Here is a 20790-nt window from a genome sequence, read left to right as displayed (position 1 = left end):
AAGAATGGCTCCACAGAGAAGTATTCCTCCCCCAGACTTTTTCTCTAACTACTTGGCCACATCCTTACAAGGAAGTGTTAAACAACAGGCCTGTGCAAAGCTTCAAAGGAGCATTTCACAAAACATTCACAAAGTATAAAAGCAGGAACAACCTATTTCTCTACACGTGCATGAATACCTACAGATATATCCGAAGAAGCAAAGCAGCTGTGCATATACATACACAAAGGCTGATAGCCAGAGAAAGTCTTCATAACAGCTGTGGTGAGTCTTCTAGAGGTCACGGCTTTAACCCTTTGAAGGGTGCATTGTTCACCTTAGGACCCTTGGTAAAGCACCCTTTTAGAATGCTTTGTACATTACCATTACGGGACCTTATTGTCTGAATAAGAATTATTTTTATAGACCTTCATTTTTAAAGTTTCACTCACTTCTAGTTAGAGTCCTCCAGCCCAGCCTCCTCAGAGCTCTCCCAGAACATCAACCAGTTAAATTTTCTTGCTGGTAAGGAACTGGTTTGAATTTGACCATGTGCATGAAAAATGTCAAATCTCCTGCAGATTTTAGCTGGCCTGGTCTTGAGCATTTTTCACCAAGGGAAAAAAAAATGAAGAAACTAATCTGAAAAGCAGACCAAAAGGCTTGGTCCAGTCCCAGAGAGACAGTATTTTCTATGAGTAATCTGGGCCATTTTAGAGTAAATCTGAAAATGTCAAAGAAACAATAGCTGACAATTACAGAAAAAGTTTCTAAACCAAAACGCCTGAAAGAAAAACAGATACTCTGCTGTTCAGCAAGACTTGCCCTATATCAGCAGGAAGAAATCTTTTGAAGAAAGCTGTAAAAATTTTGTTTTGTTTCATGTCAGATTAGTACATTATTGTGCAGTAAGTTTTCAAGATGGCTTTTTTTTTGTTTCTGTCAAGACTACATATCTAGCCAGAAAGGCAGGAAAGGAGGTCAGGAGCAGGCCAGCTAAAATCTGGCACATTTTAGTCAATATGCCATATTGTCAATATGCAGACCGAGATCTCCAATCTAAAGAATGCCTTGTAAACCAACATACTTCTGTCCAAATCAATCAATCAACGAACCAATCAATCTTTATTATTGTCACAGACTAGCAAATGAAAGCATTAAAACAATAACAATAGTAAAAAAAATAAAAAAGTAATATATTGTGATTGTTGATGGATTAGCAGTGGACAGTTAAAGTTTGCCTAATTTTTTATACAGCATAGAAAAATTTGGCCACATTCAGAGAAACTACTTCATACCAATCTGATAACAGTAGTTTCAAGTAAAATGATCAGTAGTTCATGGATATTTTATTAAGTTGTTATATATGGAGTCCATGAGCCCATATAGAAGATGTGAGCTAAAGTTTCAATGGCCTCTTGAGTCTCAGCACATATGATTTTTTTTTTGTATCAGCTGTCCAAAACTGTTATGGGAAAAGCATTTCAGAGTGCTAAGGTGAATGCCCTTCGGATTTTTGGAATGTATTTCTGCCCATATCCCACGAAGAAGAAGAAGAAGATACATGCAGTACATTGACACACTCAGGGTATATGATGTTTAGTAAGATATGAAACTGTTTTGAATATTCAGGGTCTTTAGAGACCCTGAAACTAGATCTACCGGTAGTTCCCAATTTCTTTTTATTACTATTCTGCATGTTTTTGCATATACCATAAAAGTGCTTACATTGTGTAAAGGATATGCATACATAGCTTTCATAATACTTTTTCCAGCTTATAAAGAAAAATGAATAAAATCACACATGAATAAATATATTTGCAGCAATTCTTCTTCCCTATGTACTTTGTCATTGAAGAACACAGGTAGAAGCTATTTGTGGCCAATGTAATGCCCTAATCTTTTTTTTTAAATTTATTTATTTATTTATTATTTATTAATTTATATATTTATTTAAAATAACTAGATAACTGCCCACTAAATGGTATAACTATATAAAATAGTTTACAATTTAGATAACCTCCCTAATATCTCAGGAAGCTCCCACTCAAGAATTTAATCAATATCAATAATAAACCATAAAAACCATATTAAAACTATTGAAACCATGAATATGGGCATCATTATCACATTTCTCCAATGATATGAACATCATTATCACATTTCTTCACATGATAATCAATATGAGATTAAAGAATTGCTTCTTTTCCAGTATCCACATCTTCTCTCTTTCTTTTACGCTGCAAAGCTGTCTCCTTTTTTAAAAAAAAAAATGTTTGCCATGTTTTCATATTTCCAATTGTTAACTTGCAGCTAGTGGCACTCCTGTTCTGTTCCCTCATGACTTGAGGGGAACTGTTAATGTTGACTCAACACCATGATACTGCCTCTGAAATGCTCTTCCTGAGGATGTTTGTCTGGTTCTACTATCTTTTCAGCAAAGGGTGAAGACATTTTTATTAGTTCTAACTTTTACTGTGATTAATGGTTTCAGTCTAGCTGGGGTGGGGGAGGAGTTTTCCCACTTTTTTGCTGGGACTATAAGCATTTCTGCTCACTCACTAGCTTTCAAACTTTTAGAAGAATTTTGATGCCACCCCTTAAGGAGCCTCACTGTTGTCATCCTTACAACATTCATACTCCCCATCAGTCAACTACGGTACTGCTCCCTACACCTGCCTACCTCCTCCTAATGAGGTGTTTCTGGTAGCAAAGGGGGAAGAGGACCATGTCATTAAACAAGGAATAGGAGCAAAAGGTGCCACTGAAGAAAAACTTTTGCACCAGGGATGCAAGACTCTACTCATTGGTTGGAAAATGGCAGTCTCTCAGTTCCAATATTAAAGCTAAACAACTGCTCTCACTGGATTTGTTCTAGTGCTGGGGCAAAACTGGAAGTGAACTGGATCACTTTCCGAAGCCCCAAAACACCTCAAAGACATAACAGTTCAGAACCAATGCCAGCTCAGCAAAGAGGCCTTGTGGATAGGACCCTGTATGAATAGCATTGTCAACTTTTGGAGTGTCTCTACAGAGATTCTTCTTTTTCTTCTCATACTTATCAGTCTCTATAAGACTTTGAGCCTTGTAGCAGTGAATTTCCCAAAATTGTTTTAGAATATTCCAAAATATTTTGTCTTTTACCCTTTTTTTTAGTTGAACCCTATATTTTTGGGACCAAAGTTCAGAAAACTAGCCCATTTGGAAGGCAATGGGATTTACTTGCATTTAGGGACCAGGAGATGAAGAGCTAAATGTTAACAATGCATAAGATCTATCTGAAGTTAGAGTAGGATTTAGGAGGCCATATGTCTTCTGCCACTTGAGGAAATATTTTTGAAAGGCTGCATAGTTTTGCTCACTGAGCTATACCCACACTAATCACTGCCTATTTAAACTCACAGAAAGGTAACAGTGCTGCACATGTTTTACATTTTGCATGGGAGACCACCAACAGAATATTTATTGTTTTGCAGAGGAGACAAAAATTGGATCTGACTGCTTGTGGTCACTGCAGCTGAATACTTTCTGGAGAAAAGAATAATAAAATCTATGTCTTATAACAATCCTAAGGCTCAAAGAGCAGTGATGTGATGCAATATCAAGTAATCCAGTTTCTCATTTGGAAACTTATAATTTTAAAACAGAGGCAAATAGTTATAAGGATGGGGGGGGGTGTAACTACAAGAAGACAGACACAATTCAAAAATGTTTATTCTCTCCTCAGACAGCACACAGATTTCTCAATCACCCCCAACATAATGTTCACATTCTCAATACTTTCCTCTCATAAGAGAATTCAATGCTAGTACAGTCTAGCAGACATTTTGATGTCCTAAACAAAGTAAATCGTTTCCTAACTTCGTAATTCTATGAGCCCTGTCCCTTCTCTTAATGTTTTTGTGGCATCAATCATTTCACCTGGATTCCAAAGATCACTGTATCTGTAACTGTAATCTTTCTTTCCAAAGAGTAGCTGCAGGACAATATTGAATATATTCTAGAAAGACCTTCTCCAGTCATAAGTATTGCATTATTTCAGCAACTGCCCAAAGAAAAGAGACACAATTATCTGAAATTTTCACTCATTTCATCACAGCGATTATTCACTGTATTAGCTTAAATCTGAACTTTTATAAAATGCTATCATTTCTGGATGAAGGAGAAATAGAAAACTGTCAGTAGGTAGTTCCTAAAGAGGGTTTGTTAACATTAGTTTCAAGTAGCATCAGCTTTCCAGATTAATACAGAGAAAAATATTTCTGCTAAAGCCCAATTTACTTCTGTCTAGCTGAAATATGTCTCTCACAGATTCATTTGGGGCAACACATAGGAATTTACAATTCAAGTAAATCCCATTGTCTTCCAAACCGGGCCAGTTTTCTGAACTTTGGTCCCAAAGTTTGCCCATAGCAAGTGAAGCCTCGCAGGAAAGTGACATCACCTAATTTAACAAAACCATATATATAAGTGTTTCAAAATAAACTGTTGACAAACTAAGTTTAAAAGGAAAATGGCTGTACAGACATGAGCAGCTGCTGGGTTTTCTTTAGAATTGTGTAATAAGTACCATTGATACAGACGTTGTTAAAACCAGCCCCTGAAATCTGTTGAATTAGACTAAATTAAATGCAATTTTTAAAAGAAATCATTATTAACATTAAATGATGATATCTGGCCTGTATAATTTCACAGAACTGAAAGTCAAACACTGGAGTAAAAAAGAAATAGAACACATATTTTTTAAAAAGGGAAATTTTATAAAAACAAATACATTTGAAAGGTGTTATATACCTGAAATGGTATTTTTCCCAAACAACTCCAAATAAAAAGTTGAAAACATACAAATTCTGTTTTCACTACTCCTCAGCTAGTTTCACAAGTTACCACAGCTTTTTGATGAAAATAAGATCATTCTAAAAGAATTCTTGGGGTTTATTGTCTAAACAAATAAACAAACGAAGTCTGATTAAATGCATAACTGGGAGTTTAAAAGCCAATTGATGTGTCCCTATATAATCAAGAGAGAATTCAGAAACTCTAGTAATGTACCTTTAATTTACACTGTAAGAAAAAAGGATCTCAAGACACAATCTTCTGTTCCTTTTTGCATAAGCAGTTTAAACTAGAACCAAGAATGCCCTTTTTACAATATTACAGAATTGCATGGTTCCTTGTGAGAGAAAAGATGAGATAGTTTATAAAAGGCAAAAATAGAATATGGAGGCAAACTGTGAAGTACAAACTGTCTGAAAAGAGATACAGAAATGCTTGCAAATAGGAAAAAATGTATTTGCTTTGAGTAACTCAGGAGAATCATGAGTTGACCATATTCAGTCTTCACAAATATCCTGTAAATTAATTCCTGACTTTACATACATCTTCCTTTTATGCCATATTTATAATCCTTTTGGACTGAATTCACATATCGAACTATTCCATGATTTGTTTATTAAAATAATTTTAGTAAAAAGTGTGAGCCTAGGTATGGAATTCAAATAAGAGGCCAAAAATACTAAGTGGGTAGAACTGTAAAATAGGTCAAGAAAATCATAGTTATATCTAAACCTTTAAGGCAGTGGTGGGTTCTGGATCCCATTCCAACTGGTATGGTTAGAACGGGCCCAGCGGCATCCACATGGAAGCATGCAGTGCACGCACATACACACACATGCGTTGTACTTGCCAGAGACGCCTCCGTGATGTTCCAGCTGCTCGGCGGACCATCATGCAGGGGCTGTATGCACCATGTACGTGCGCGGAAGCACCGAAGGCTTTAAAGGACAGGTAAGGAGCTTGGGCGGGCAGTTGGGCCCTCCGGAGCACTGTACCGGAACGGTACCCAGTGCTCCGGGCAGGCTCCGGTATGCCTGTACTGGGGCGTACCGCCTGCAATCCACCACTGCTTTAAGGCCAACTTATAAATAAGAAGCTTCATAATCTGTTGAGGCAAATTAACAAGCATGGGAATTCTCCCTAGAGAACAACAATGTAAACATTACATCATTATAATACTTCTGTTGGAGCCATCCCCATCAACAAAAAAACCCTTGCCTGAATGCTTTATATGCTTCTCATTGGCTGTCCTTCAATTATTCTTGTTTAGAGCTATGATCCACAAACAGGAAAAAGTATGTTTATTTAGCAAGCTAAGACAAAAGCATTCCTCTCAAGTGGGAACAAGAATCTAGTTAAGAGGTTTAAATTTAGGACAATCCCATCTAAATTTTAGGGCAATTCCAATGCCATTTTGCAAATATACACATTATTTTCTGTTTCTCAAATATGATTACAGCAATGAGAGAATTGCTATGCTATGCATAGTAGCTCAAAGTCCACAGACCAAAATACATGGAAAAGCTAATTTCAGTATAGCTCATGTTTATACTGAATATATGTGCTTTGCTTTTGTATTGTTAAGAATTTACAATATGTAAATTCTTAAGTAGAATTAGTGTTACTTACTATAGTCATGGGTCCAGGTCATCGTTTCACAGGTGTCTTGCTGACCATAGATATTTCTAAACATACAGAATTGGTGGCAATACAGACAGTCTTGTTGAAAACAGGCATAATCAAGCATTTACTAGAGCCAAAGCTTATGCACATACCATCTGGGCTGGGAGTGGGGAAAAATCAGGTTTCACACATGTGCATGTCTCACAAATGATCCAAAGCTCTTATCTTATCAGCATAAAATATGATGCACTTATGATATCCTTAATTTCAAATAGAATTTCTGCTGGTCTCTTGGTCAAGTGCTACAGATTAGGCTATTTTAGAGAGTGACATGAGAGGTCCAACCCATTTGCAAACCTACCCCTAGAATATAGGCTGATTACATGTGTACTTCTTATAAAAATATTATGCAGTCAACTTGTTCCTGAGTGCTGTTTATTCGCTCAAAACCTGTGCTTCTTATATTAAAAATAACGGTCTTGCTCACAGACCTTTGAGAACGCAAAGCAAAATTTATTTTTTGAAAATGACAGAAGTAGTTATAATAACTGAATTGGTATTTGTCCAACAACATATACAGTATAATCAAGAATCAAATAAATAAAAACTTTCTAGAAAGATGACATTAGCCAAGTTTAAGAAATCATTTCCTAGCAGCCAGCTTCTGTGTAAAAAATATGCACACAAAATACCAACATATTTAAAAAACACTTCACTACAATGTGCTAGCAAAAGAAACACTGCTTTTCTCTGCCAGGTTTGGAAGCTTAAATTGCTAAAAGGTCCTGATAATACCCATCCAAGATTTTTTTTAAGTATTTGTGTGTGTGATTGCTGATTAACTATCAAAAATAGGAAATTTGTCCTTTAAATCAAGCCAGTGCTTAAAAAACTGGAATATTGCCAAGGTGACACTAATTTTTTTTAAAGCGATGTAGTGGTGATTGAGAGAATTACAGATAGATGGGTTAATATTTGTCAAAATAATAATCAATAAAAATAACCAAGCACTAGAAAATATAAACCTGGCTGAAGGAAAATTGCCATAGATCTTGCAAAAATAAATCCTGCTTCACTATCTGTTAGACTTTCTTGAGAGTGTCAACAAATGATCCAAAGGGCCCTTGGATGAAAGTGGCCCTGTCACCACTCCATACTTGGATTTTCAAAAAGCCTTTGACAAGTTCATAACCAAAGGCTCTTAAATAAATGTAACTATCATGTGATAAAAGAGCCTGCAATTCTATGGTATGCTAGGCAATGGTGAAATTCTGGTTTTTTTACTATTGGTTCTGTGGGTGTGGCTTGGTGGGCATTGTATGGCTTGGTGGGCATGGCTTGGTGGGCGTGGCAGGGGACTGATATTGCAAAATCTCCATTCCCACCCCACTCTGGGGCTAGCCAGAGGTGGCATTTGCCAGTTCTCCAAACTACTCAAAATTTCTGCTACCGGTTCTCCAGAACCTGTCAGACCCAAACGAGGACAAATAAATTAATAGTGTTCCCATAGGACAGAAGGAAGAAAATAATAAAGTCCGTAACAATCTGAAACAGATGGTTTTTAACTTGTTCATAAATGAACAATTTACTTATGAGAAAGTAGTGGGCTGGTCACTGTTGGATAAAACCAGACTGTAGATGAAATTGTTACTGTGAAGAACTCCAAAAGAATTTCTGTAACCTGGATAAATAGTCAACCAAATGGCAAGTGGGGTTCAGTTATTTGTATGAAATTCATGCTAAAATGTAAAGCTCTGTTTGTGACATACCAAGTAGGTTGCCCCTGCCTGCTGGTGCTGTTTGATACTGTGGAGTCAGAATCTGAAACACACATGAGAAGCCAGCAATTATCACAAATACTGAAGCCAGAAGATTTCAAAACTGCAACAGGAAGTGACCTATCAGTAGTTATCATTTGTTTGTGTAGAGTAAAGCAGAACAGAACAGAACAAAGCAGTTGTTTAGCATTAAAGCTAGGACTTTCTCGTATTCTCACCTTAATTAATTTTATATTAAATAAAATGAAAAGTTATTGTATACAGAAGTCTTAAATCTAATGAACACACTAAGCTTCTCTTTTGTCAAGAGTAAACAAAAGGGCTTTCAAAAATCACTCTAATATCTGGTTGTAAAGGTAGATGCTTTGTTCTGCTTCCCTTGTAGTAGGAGTTAAAACTTCTATAAAGCTTGATTTATCACTCTAGAGGAGTTAACATTTTTATTACTATCTCTATCAGTAAAGTACCTTGTGTTCCTTGGTGGGAAAATATGAAAAGGACAAAAAAGAGATTTCCCAGAACTTACCTATCTAATGAATGTGCCACAATGCAGTAAAAAAAAAAATTATGGTATCACATCACACCATCACTGCACAGAACTGCTTTGCCAGATATCTTTATACTTAGAATGGATTTATGATATACAAAGCTATAAAACACATCGATAGATATATCAAGAGATACAGTTCAAAACAACCACACATTCTGTTAAGCAGCAGACAATGATCACAGATCAAACATCTACCAGAATGTAATCTTGTTCAGACCAAGTTCAGACATAGCCCTGGGCCATTTAAGGATTTCATTAAAATTCTGACTTGCACAAAGGGATATAATTAAGCAAAGATGAAATTATCATGAGAAAGAAGCACAAGCCCAATGAAAAATATACTTACACGTAGTTCTCGACTTACAACCATTCGTTTAGTGACTGCTCAAAGTTACAATGGCACTGAAAAAAGTGACTTATGACCGTATTTCACACTTACGACTGTTGCAGCATCCCAGTGGTCCCGCAATCAAAATTCGGATGCTTGGCAACTGGCATGTATTTAGTAGGGTTGCAGTGTCTCAAGGTCATGTGTCAACGTCACCTTTTGCGACCTTCTGATAAGTAAAGTCAGTGGGGAAGCCAGATTTACTTAACAATTATGTTATTAACTGCAGTGATTCACTTAACTGCTGCAAGAAAGATGGTAAAATGGGTTGGAAGGGAAACTCACTTAACAATTGTCATGCTTAGCAACATAAATTTGGGGCTCAATTGTGGTCATAAGTTGAGGACTACCTGTGTCAGGCTTCCAAGTAACACCCCCAACGAAAGAAGACTCAGAAGCTTGAGATTCCTCAAAGTTCCATTTTATTAGGGATGTCATATTGGCACATCTGGGAAAACCCAAATCTGAAAGTTTCCAGGTTTTCCCCACCCAAATGAAAGTCCAAGACCCTGCCCAGCACCCACATGTCTGTCACATGGGCTAATCAGGCACCGTCCCAACCGGAGATTCCTCCAAGTCATAGCCCTCCAGGTGCAGGGCAAGATGTCCTTGACTCTCTGAGAAAGGAATGTTATTATGACTATATATCTGCCATACTCCATAAAATCCCCCTCCCATTTTCCCACAGCATTGAATGCGCAGGCCTGAAGGCCTGACAACCTGTATATCAGAAGAGAAATTATCAAAACATCTATCTCTCAGTGATGGTTGCCTTTGTGACTCCAGCACAAAGGCAAACTGTTGCCTGTGTCCTTCTTTATTGTACCCTCTTGGGATGTAAGAAATGTGTACACTCATTATTTCTAAGGTTCCCTGAGAGAAAGGATCCCTTCTATGTTCCTTGTTGCCTTGCAGATGTCTCCAAATGTAACTAATGTAACTCAGCCTTACCTCAATACCAGGAAAGATTCTGGAAAAGATAATCAAGCAACAAATTAGCGAACACCTAGAAGTAAACAAAGTAATAGGCAAAAGCCAACATGGGTTTGTCAAAAACAGATCATGCCAGACTAATCTTATTGCATTCTTTGATAATGTGACAAAATTAGTGGACCAGAGGAATGCCATCGATATAGTTTACTTGGACTAAGGCATTTCATAAGGTAGACCATAACCTACTGCTAGATAAAGTAGAAGAATGTGAGTTGGACAGCATCACCACCAGATGGATTTGTAACTGGCTGACCAACCGCATTCAACGTGTAGTCCTCAATGGAACTGCATCTACATGGAGGGAAGTATGCAGTGGACTACCCAAAGGCTCTGTTTTGGGCCCAGTACTCTTCAACATCTTCATCAATGATTTGGATGAGGGAATAAATGGGGAAGATGACACCAAGCTGGCAGGAATAGCCAACACTCCAGAAGACAGGCTTAAGATACAGAAGGGTCTTGACAAATGTGAATATTGGGCACTATCTAATAAAATAAAATTCAATGGTGAAAAGAGTGAGGTTCTACATTTAGGCAAGAAAAACAAAATGCACAGGTATGGTATAGGTGGTACCTTTCTCAATAGTAGTAACTGTGAGAGGGATCTTGGAGTCCTAGTGGACAACCATTTAAATATGAGCCAGCAGTGTGCAGCAGCTGCCAAAAAAGCCAACACAGTTCTAGGCTACATAAACAGAGGGATAGAATCAAGATCACGTGAAGTGTCAATACCACTTTATATTGCCTTGGTAAGGCCACTTGGAATACTGCATTCAGTTTTGGTCGCCACAATGTAGAAAAGATGTGGAGACTCTAGAAAGAGTGCAGAAAAGAGCAACAAAGATGATTAGGGGACTGGAGACTAAAACATATGAAGAACGGTTGCAAGAACTGGGTATGTCTAGTTTAGTGCAAAGAAGGACTAGGGGAGACATGATAACAGTGTTCCAATATCTCAGGAGTTGCCACAAAGAAGGAGGAGTCAAACTATTCTCCAAAGCACCTGAGGGCAGAACAAGAAGCAATGGGTGGAAACTAATCAAGGAGGGAAGCAACTTAGAACTGAGGAGAAATTTCCTGACAGTTAGAACAATTAATCAGTGGAACAGCTTGCCTCCAGAAGTTGTAAATGCCCCAATAATGGAAGTCTTTAAGAAGATGTTGGCTAGCCATTTGTCTGGAACCATATAGGATTTCCTGCCTAGGCAGGGGGTTGGACTAGAAGACCTCCAAGGTCCCTTCCAACTCTTGTTATTGTATTGTATTAAAGCAGTTGCAAAGTTTTCTATATCACTATTAAGAGGAGATGCCCAGTTCTGCCTATGTAATTTTATAAACAGCACTAACCCAATTTTGTTTATTTTAACCCTTGGATCATGTGGTAGATTTTATTGCATTGCATTTCAATTGTATTTATTGATTGACCAACAGCTGCAATAAATTTGCTGCTGTGAAGAATGTTCTGTCATCTAGATGTTGCTGAACACAATCATCAGTCACAGCCAAATGGTCAAGAATATAAAATTTCTCTTCCAGGATGAGCAAGAACACCAAATTGGTTATAAACATATGACATTGGTTTTCAGGTCTTGAAACAAATTCAGAGAAATCTGGAGAAAAAATTACATCATTCCTACAAGATCCGAGTACTCTCTTAAAAGGACAATTCCTCCAACCAATGCATTCAGGCAAGACAGTTCAGAACAAAGTGAAGAAAATGCCCAAACAATACTTATTTTAAAGTATTTTAAAGAATCAGACAAGGATTGATAATATAATTACTCATCCAGATGAAGCAATCTACTCACTCAGGATGTACGTTTGGGGAGCTCAAGATGACACAAGAAATCCCAACTCTCACCCACCCCCCAAACTTCAGAAAGCAGAGGAAATACAGGTTGTGCTGCTATTTGAATCAGATAATATGACCTGAGTAATACAGCATTCATGGCATACTCAAAATCTGTATGGAAGAAGTGACAGGGTTATTTCCAGTGAAGAAAACTTTTCAAGTTGTTGCACTTTTTGTTGGGCTCATTTTCTATGAATAGTATTTGGATGGATCCAAAACATTATCAGAGAACATGATTTTCCTATACTGTAGTCAGAGGTGATATTCAGGCAGTTCTTATCGGTTCAGGTGAACTGGTAGAGGCGGCTGCTGGAGGCTCCGCCCACCCGCCCTGACGTAATGCGCAAGCTGTAATGCAAACCAGTAGCGAAGGTAAGTAACCCCCCCCTGTTTTTCTTTCCATTGAACCTTCCTACATTCTAATCTCTTTAGAAATTATGCTCAAATTATCTTTTAAAATTTCATGGGGCGGGACGACAAAAAGAGTAGCCAAACAGGAATAATATATAATAGTCTAATATAATGAATAAGACTAATTGGGGCACAAAAAGAAAGTAAAAGGCAGATGAATCCAAGTGGGATTAATTATATCAGGTTTTCGTTTTGCCCTGCTGATTGACAGAAAGCTGGAGTTCCTTGCATTCTTCTCTGCAGAAACTGTTAAAATTATTAGAGAGTGAAACATCTGGGTCTTCTGTCTGGTGATTCTCCCGAATTCAGCACCATTCTTGTGTCACTATTCATTCTTATCATACCCATTCAACAGCTTGATGTTTAAAAAAAGCTGTCTGCTGTCAAACAGTTTGCACTATTTTAATATGCTGCTGTTGCTGCATAGTTTCTTTAAAAATCAGGGTAATCAATATGAAAAGGTTTATACAAGTATTTGGCTTTTGGATAAATTATCTGTACTTGTCTAATAAAAAAGCAAAGAAGATTCTTGGCAACATCAATGATGTTGTCTACCCTAAGAGACTGTTTCATTCATAGCATCTATGATGACGCCATATAATTTCTCCTCTTGTTTCCCCTCTGTTTCTTCTTGCAAAACACTGAAGAGGGATCAATGGAATACCTGTGTGATGTCCTTTGGGTGACAGCACTAGGAATCACCTATCTGAAGCTTCATGATTTTAATATGTTAATTAGAACGAAAGGTACATAATAGCAATAGCACTTTCACTTATATACTACATCAGAGTGCTTTACAGTCCTCTCTAAGATATTTACAGAGTCAGCATATTGCCCCCAACAATCTGGGTCATCATTTTACCCACCTCGGAAGGATGGAAGCCAATCTTGAGCCTAGAGAGATTTGAACTACAAACTGCAGGCAGCTGGCAATAGTATCCTGCAGTACTGCATTCTAACCACTGCGCCATCATGGCTGATAACCTGAAATCCTAAAGTTACATGCATATTCCCAAAGCCATAGGCTCAGTGTTTACTGCTCCTCCAAACTTAAGCAGTAATAATAAGAACCAAATTTAATTTTATGCAAATTAGTCCCACCCATTGCATTCTGTTTACCCTGCTTGGTTATTTAAGTATGGCTTTGTTGTACCAACAACTCCTCTCAGGCTGGAAAGGATTATGCAAACCTGCATCACATAATCTCATCTTCTGTAATGAACCTGAGGTTCTTACTATTATTACTCTAATTTAATTGGATATATAAGAGGTATCAACATCCCCAATCCAGTGTACTAGTTTAATTCAGTTCAAAAGGAAGCTTGAGTAGTTTCATAGAGAAAGTGAGAAAGTGGCTTGACACTCAAGTCCTTGAGGTCTACTTTCTGTGCCCAGTTTTGACCCACCCAACTCAAACATCTCAGGAAAATGGGCCCCACTCCCATAAGATAAAGGTAGCATGGAAGGTCAAAGAGACTCTTTCTGAATGGGTGTACCTACATTTGTATTAGTCCCCCCTCCCAATTCTAACTGATCCAATTCTACTTAGTTTTCAACAACTTACAGAAAACAATTGTTTGGAGAACCCTAGAAAAATATGCTGGTGCCATTAGACTGAACAATGCATGGTGTTGCTTCTTTTTTACCTTTTACAATTTCTTTTTTTTTATTGCAACACAGTTCAAATTCAGTAAATAAATATGCATTTTAAAGATTTTCTCAAAGCCCCTCTCCCTTATACACAGGCACACCTGTACCTTTTTCCAGCATTTAATGGGGCAATAGAATCGAAAAATACCTGATTCATCCTAAAGTGGATTTTGACATCTCATAATTCAAAATGTTCTTATTTTATATAGATTTAGAACAGAAAAAAGTGCTGCTCTTTTGATTTAGTAGGGAGTGTGGAGATACAACATACAACTTTTCGTCAGCTTGTTCATTAATTAGGAAGTCAATCTTTTTTTTCTTTCTCAGACAGTTCATATTCATGGAAAACAAGGATGTTATAATTTTTTAGCATTTTGGAATACTTTCACATTTCTAGTTCAATTGCAAGTACTAATGTTCCACAAATCCAGATTTCCAAGCCCTTAAACTATGGCCAATTCTGCTAACTTTCTGTGCTCGAATGCCTTCTCTCCATTATAAAACAAAATACAAAAACCTGGAAAGAATTTCTTAAGAAGATGTAGTTTAGGAAGGAAGACATTGGCCTAACTTTTTAATCACCATAAAAAGGCTACAATGAATTATTCAAATAGTGTTTTGTTATGCAGATAGGAGCATAAAGCATTCCATCAGGAGAATACTGACAGCTTTATTGGCAGAACCTAATCAGCAGGATAAAGGGTATTGGACAGGATAAGCCCCTTTCACTTTCAATGTGCTAACAAACTAATGGTGGGGGGGGACAAAACCACCATACTTTTCAAACAAATCACTTGGGAAGGAATCGGGGACAAAATTTATGAGTTAAACATCATTAAATACAGAGTTTTACACTGAAGAGGAAACAAGTAAGCGTTTTAAAGGACATAGATCTTCCTCAACAAAGATGGAAGGAAAATATTGGCTGTGACCCAGCTAGGAAAAGACTTATAAAAGTACTATCTGAAAGGGGTTTGTTGCAGCCATGTGGCAAGAAGGTGACAAATCAGCAGCTGCTTTTCAATGACCCGAGAATCTCTTGAAATAGCTTTTAAACTTTTTTTTAAGGATATAGTGCAGGGAGCAATTAGAGAGGCTTGTAAAGTCAAGTACATTAAAAGCTGTACTTGGTTTTAATTTGATAGACAAGCCTGTGCAGTTTATATAGGCCAACATCCATGTGTTTTACTTCTCAGATCAACTGTTCCTAATTAAGCCCTTCAGATACCACCATTTGGGGTCCAAGCATGGATTCTATACACGCTCTCAAGTGTTGAAAGGCAGCTGCCATTATCTTACATAATAGCATGGCTTAAATTGGTATGCAGTAAAACTTTAGGTAATACATCCTTTGTGCAGACTTAAATAGAAACCCCAAATTTCTGCTGCCTTTGGAATTCTTGAGTCTAAGGATTTATGGCATGCACTGGCTTCAATCTGCCACATTTTAACCATTGCTACACATCTGGTCATAAAAGGGGCTAAAAGGTACAGCGAGACAGGATACTTTTTCCTTCCTCCTTAGAACACATCAAACATTCTTACAATGACAGACGTTTGTGTGGCCTTCTAGCTTTCATTCAGTGATGCTTACCACAATGCACTGCCACTGAATTCTTTAAATCTGTGCCTGCCTTCTCAGCAGCAACTTCAGTTCATGAAAACTACAAACTTGGATTAGACATTACACACATATGCATATCCAGCAGTTGAGTTAAATAAGCAAGAAGGCACTTTTTATCAGCTAAACTATATTTTTAAGGGGCTGGCAGGCAAAAAGGATTAAGAACTGAAACTTAATATAGGCAAGCCAATTTTATCCATTATAGAAGAGTTATGTTAACTCAAGAGCAAAAAAAAAAGGGGGGGGAGTCTAAAAGCATCTTTTCAGACTAACACATTTTATTAAAAGGCACAAGCCTTGTGAACCACAAGCTCACTTCATTACATGCTATTCTATTCAAGTTTCTTTGAAATAAATTCTATTTAGTTCAAATTTTGCTTTAAAGCACAGGGCTGCTAGCTGTAAAACTAGATTACATTGCTCTTTTTTAAAAAAAAAACTTTATGGGAGAGAAATATTTAAATTTAATTTAGCCAATCCTTCTATCATAAATTAAAACACAGACTTCTTTCCACCAAGCCTAAATCTAAGGCATCAGAGTGATTGGGGAAAAGTTAATTTTTAAACCAACATTTATTTAATCCTCATTTGGAAAATAAAACAAAGTCCTAATGATTTGTTTAGACTGCATGGTAATTCTTTGTTCCATGCAAATTTAACAAGACAATGCTAAATTTTAACCCAACCATATGTTCATTTATAACAGATCTTTGGTCCCTCAAATTTATCCCTGGGATTAAAACCACAATATTAAAAACCAGAGCTGAGAAATCCTCAAAGCCACCACATTTTTCCTTCCTATAATAACTCTCCAACTTGCTCTATAAGAACCGCTTTTCCTAACGGTAAAAGGCCATCTTTCAAACACCGCGTCTCGTTTGAAAGAAAACAAAATGTGTAAATTATCCATTAGAACTAAGTATGTATTTACATGGAGAGGAAGGGGGTTTGTTTTGTAAGTTTCTTAACAGGCTTCTTTTTTTAAAAAAAAAAAGGCTTTAAACAGCAGAACGCCTGTCAAGAAGGGAGCAAAACCAGATCCAAGGGTTAGCACGAAGAGAGTTAAATCAGAAAAGTTTGTTTGAAGCACTCTCCTCCCGGTACCAAAAGAGGGGACAAGAGGGTGGGCGGCGGGGTTACACTCACCCGGGGGCCCGTAGTTCTGTGGAGGTGGACTTGCGAGAGAAGCAGCAGCAGCAGCAGCAGCAACAACGAAAGCAAGCGAGCGGGCACCAAGCCTCCAAACCTGGCGGGCATGGTCCCTCGGGGAGCAGGAAGGAATATCGCAGCCTCAAGACAATCCGCTGCGGATAAGGCAGCGGATCGAGGTGTTAATTCTGAGGGGCTTCGACTTCCTTCTGCCTCCCTTTCAAAATAATAATTTAAAAAAAGGCTCTCCAGAGAAACCCGAGCGTCAGCGACTTTATCCCCCTGCCACCCACTCTGTGCGCAGATGAGAGCAGCGAGGGAGATCTACCCCTCCGGACGCAACAGGTTAAACGCCTCAGCCTGAGCCATTGGGAGGCAGGGTTCCCATTATAAACCCCACTGCCGGGGCAGGGCGGGGCCAATTTAGGCCAAACCCGGGTGACTGACAGGCCGAGGGAACTTTCCCAGCCTCTCCGGTTTTTTCTTTTTTTTTTACCTCCGCCACAATCCGAGGCAACGGAGGGCTTGGTCCTTTTCTCTCCTCGCTGCCGGCGCTTCCGATAGTGCACCTCATAAAGAGGTGACTTCCAAGAAAGCCTCAGGAACGTGTTTTTTGTTCTGACAGCGCCTGTCTTTTTTTTGTTTCTTTTCAGTTTTCTTCTAAACCCCAGAGTAACTCACTTCATTTTCTGCTTTTTCATGACAGGCTGAGCTGCAGACTAATCATACATGGGCTGGTTTTCCTTGGCTAAAGTAAGACTGCTGGAAGCCACCTTCTCAACAAATACAAATAGTAACTTCTTGCAGCAGGGATGGACAATCAGGAGCCTATTGCACAAATTTTAAAAGTTGTGTGAAAAAGTGTTCTCTGTTCTGCTCTGGAAGCATATTAAGAGGAAGAGGGAAGGAGGGGGAGGAGAGACAAGGAGTGGACCTGGTTCGGTCCTTGTTAATTACTGGCTTTAGCATTTCCCCACCAGTCACTGATGACCTCTGACAGATACCCCTGAAGGAAATGTAACATTTGAGAAGCCTGCTTTGCATGAAAAAGTAGTACAGTACTAAACAGAAAGCAAATCAATACACACTTAGTTGGTGGGATGCAGGCAACATCCCTAGTGTAGAGAGTAGAAAAATCTAGCTTGCATTGAATACAAGTGAGTCTGCTGGCAGTAAAACTGGGCTTCAGACGTTCTTGTGACATGCTGGGGGGAAATGGTCACACTTTATAGGTACTGTCCTTATTTGTTGTGAAAGCTGCATCTGGCCCTGGTATGAGTAAGGCTGATAGCCAAGTCTAGATCGTCTCTATTTTACTTTTGTGAAAGCCTCCATTGGTCAAAGACATGAAGAATAACAAAGGTCATAATTACCAGGCTACATGAAAGTCCCCAAGCTGGAAAATAATAGGAGGGAATGGTAAAAGACATGAATTGATAAATAAAATAGAAGAAAATAAGTATATTATGTGGGACTGTATCAGTGGTGGGATTCACTTACCTTCGCTACTGGTTCGCAAATGTGAACGCACTTGCATGAGCAGAAGGTCGCGTACTACGTCGGGGCGGGGGGTTGGAGCTTCCAGTAGCCGCCGCTACCTGTTTGCCCGAACCGGTAAGAATTGGACTGAATGTGGAACAGATCGTTATTTTGGTAGTGACAAGAGTGTATCTTGAGAGGGGGATGAGTATAAAAAGGAATGAAGTGAAATATCTAGAATTAAAGTAGGATGACTGTAGGAAGTGACTGCCTTTCTATCCCTTGCAAAGAGGCCAGGAAGACAAGAATTGCAATAGTAATAGATTTGAGGGGGGAATTATTTATTTATTTATTTATTTATTTAATCCCATGTAAGTGCCACAAGTGTTCAAACCAGCTCTTGGCAGCTCACAATATAATAAACAATAACATCACAATTCAAAGAATGGGATCTGGTTGCTCAATTCCAACTAGGAGGGTGCCATTTGCCTTAAGCCAAGATCAGGGAGAATAGCCTTATGGAACATCAACAGAGCAGGACCCACACTATGATAGGAAAGGAACGCTTCCTGGGTCACCGATAGATGGCACTGTTTAGTTGAAGGAATTCAAAGTGTGCCGACTCTTCTGGCATGTACAAGAAAAATTACAGTTAGCAAAACATTTTGCTAAAAGGTATAACTTTGGGGGGAGGATACAGAGGTGGTTCCTACCATTTCGCACCTATTCGGTAGAACCGGTTTGTCAAATCTACTGAACCAGTTAGAAGAGGTTCCACCAGTGGACCAGGAAAGCAGGCTACACCTACAGAAGAGGTTCCAAAAATTTTTGAAACCCACCACTGGTCCTTGGATATGATTATTCTACACTATCATGCTCATATTTATAAAACTCAGTGCCTCTGTGAAAGGTAAGGATGACTACTGCGTTTGTGGTGCAATCAGAACATTGTGTGTGTTGAAGTTGTTTTAACGCAAAGATGCCTTTTAAAAAACAAGTTTACATCATATTCTTATGCATGGCAGTGCTGTGTGTGAGGTAATTTAAGGTGATTCTGACAAGTGTCGTCGGCATCTTCATATCCGGTCACATGGGCGGCAATCCACTCCCATCCGGTCACATGGGTGGCAAGCCACTCCCACAAAAGAGACAACACCCACAGAGTAGGTTCGAACAATTTTTGAAACCCACCACTGGGGGGATAGTATAGCAGCATATCTTGCTTGCACATTCTATAGATTTCAAATTATATTATGATAAAACTCATCTATCTCCTTTCCTGCATCAGTGGTTAGAGCATAAACTTTGGTGGTTATCTTATTAAAAGGTTAATATGAAGTCTAATTGATATTATTTAGTCACTGATTGCATTGTAAGAAGCCCTTCCTGACTATGAAAGCCCCACCATTCGTCTTCCGTGGTTTGGTGTGTGTGTGTGTGTGTGTTTGTTTGTTTGTTTGTTTGTGTTTGTGTGTATTCTGAGTAGTAAACACTGTTATTATCTGATTGAAAGTGTCTGTCTCAAATTTTCCAAGGCTAGGATGTTAATGTGTAGTCAATTGATTTCATCTCTCTTTGTGCTGAGATTTCTCAGGCTTGTTATGTTCCATCTTCCCATTGCAATTCTATGTTTTATTTTTTTCTAGTGGCAACATTAGCATCATTAGACATCCTGCAATCTTTAATATAGCCAAGTCATAATTAACATTAGTACGCCAATATATCCTCCATTCTTCCTCAATAGCATATTGAATGCCATCCAACTTGACGGGCTACTATCCAGCAGTATATCATCAATCACCTTATATCGCCTATCCATATGGATTCCTTGGTAAAATACAAGAATAATTTACCACTGCCGCCTCTTTCATGAGCTTGTCAATCAGAAAGGTTCAGCGGTTTGAATCCCTAGTGCCGTATAACAGAGTAAGCTCCCATTACTTGTCCCAGCTTCTGCCAACCTAGTAGTTCAAAAGCATGTTAAAATGTCAGTAGAAAAATAGGAACCACCTTTGGTGGGAAGGTAACAGTGTTCCATGTGCCTTCGGTGTTTAGTCATGCTGGCCACATGAACCACAGACACGTCTTCAGACAGCGCTGGCCCTTTGGCTTTATAACAGAGATGAGCACCGCCCCCTAGTGTCAGGAACGACTAGCACATATGTGCGAGGGGAAGCTTTACCTTTACCTCTTGCACAGTATGAAGTGATGCCTTTGCCACTGTCACTAAAATGATATTTTCTCTCCAGCATCTTTCTATATATTATTGCTTCCCAATATCGATTCCTGCTTGCTTTCGCTGAGCAGCTGTGATGACCTTCATACTTTTGATAACCCTGTTGGGATTATGTACTTCTGCCATACACTCTTGGCATTCTTTTTTTTATTCCTCTCACAAACATCCACAGTAGCACAATGAGGCAACCCAGCAGGACTTGAGGAGGGTAACTATAGGACAACCATTATTGAATTGGAAAA

At 38.5% G+C, this 20790-nt stretch overlaps 1 protein-coding gene across 3 annotated transcripts in view; it reads right to left on the bottom strand.

Moving 5' to 3' along the window:
- SMOC1 (SPARC related modular calcium binding 1) overlaps positions 1 to 17599 on the bottom strand; it is a 67486-nt gene extending 49887 nt beyond the window's left edge. For 2 of the 3 annotated variants that reach the window (XM_087721508.1, XM_087721516.1), the window contains exon 1: positions 16831 to 17179. In XM_087721508.1, the coding sequence (XP_087577634.1) occupies positions 16831 to 16941 (111 nt within the window). In that variant the 5' untranslated portion in view covers positions 16942 to 17179. Of the gene's footprint in view, positions 1 to 16830; positions 17180 to 17329 lie in introns of those variants that run through there. The other variant, XM_087721526.1, reaches the window with a different exon arrangement.
- Between the last annotated feature and the right edge of the window lie 3191 nt (positions 17600 to 20790).

The sequence above is a fragment of the Thamnophis sirtalis genome, unplaced genomic scaffold, assembly GCF_051295495.1.
Source record: "Thamnophis sirtalis isolate CommonGarterSnake01/CBP01778 unplaced genomic scaffold, rThaSir2_p1.2 scaffold_1, whole genome shotgun sequence".
Classification (NCBI taxonomy): Eukaryota; Metazoa; Chordata; class Lepidosauria; order Squamata; family Natricidae; genus Thamnophis; species Thamnophis sirtalis.
The sequence above is the reverse complement of the archived record's forward strand: the minus strand, read 5'-3'. Positions and strand labels throughout refer to the sequence as shown.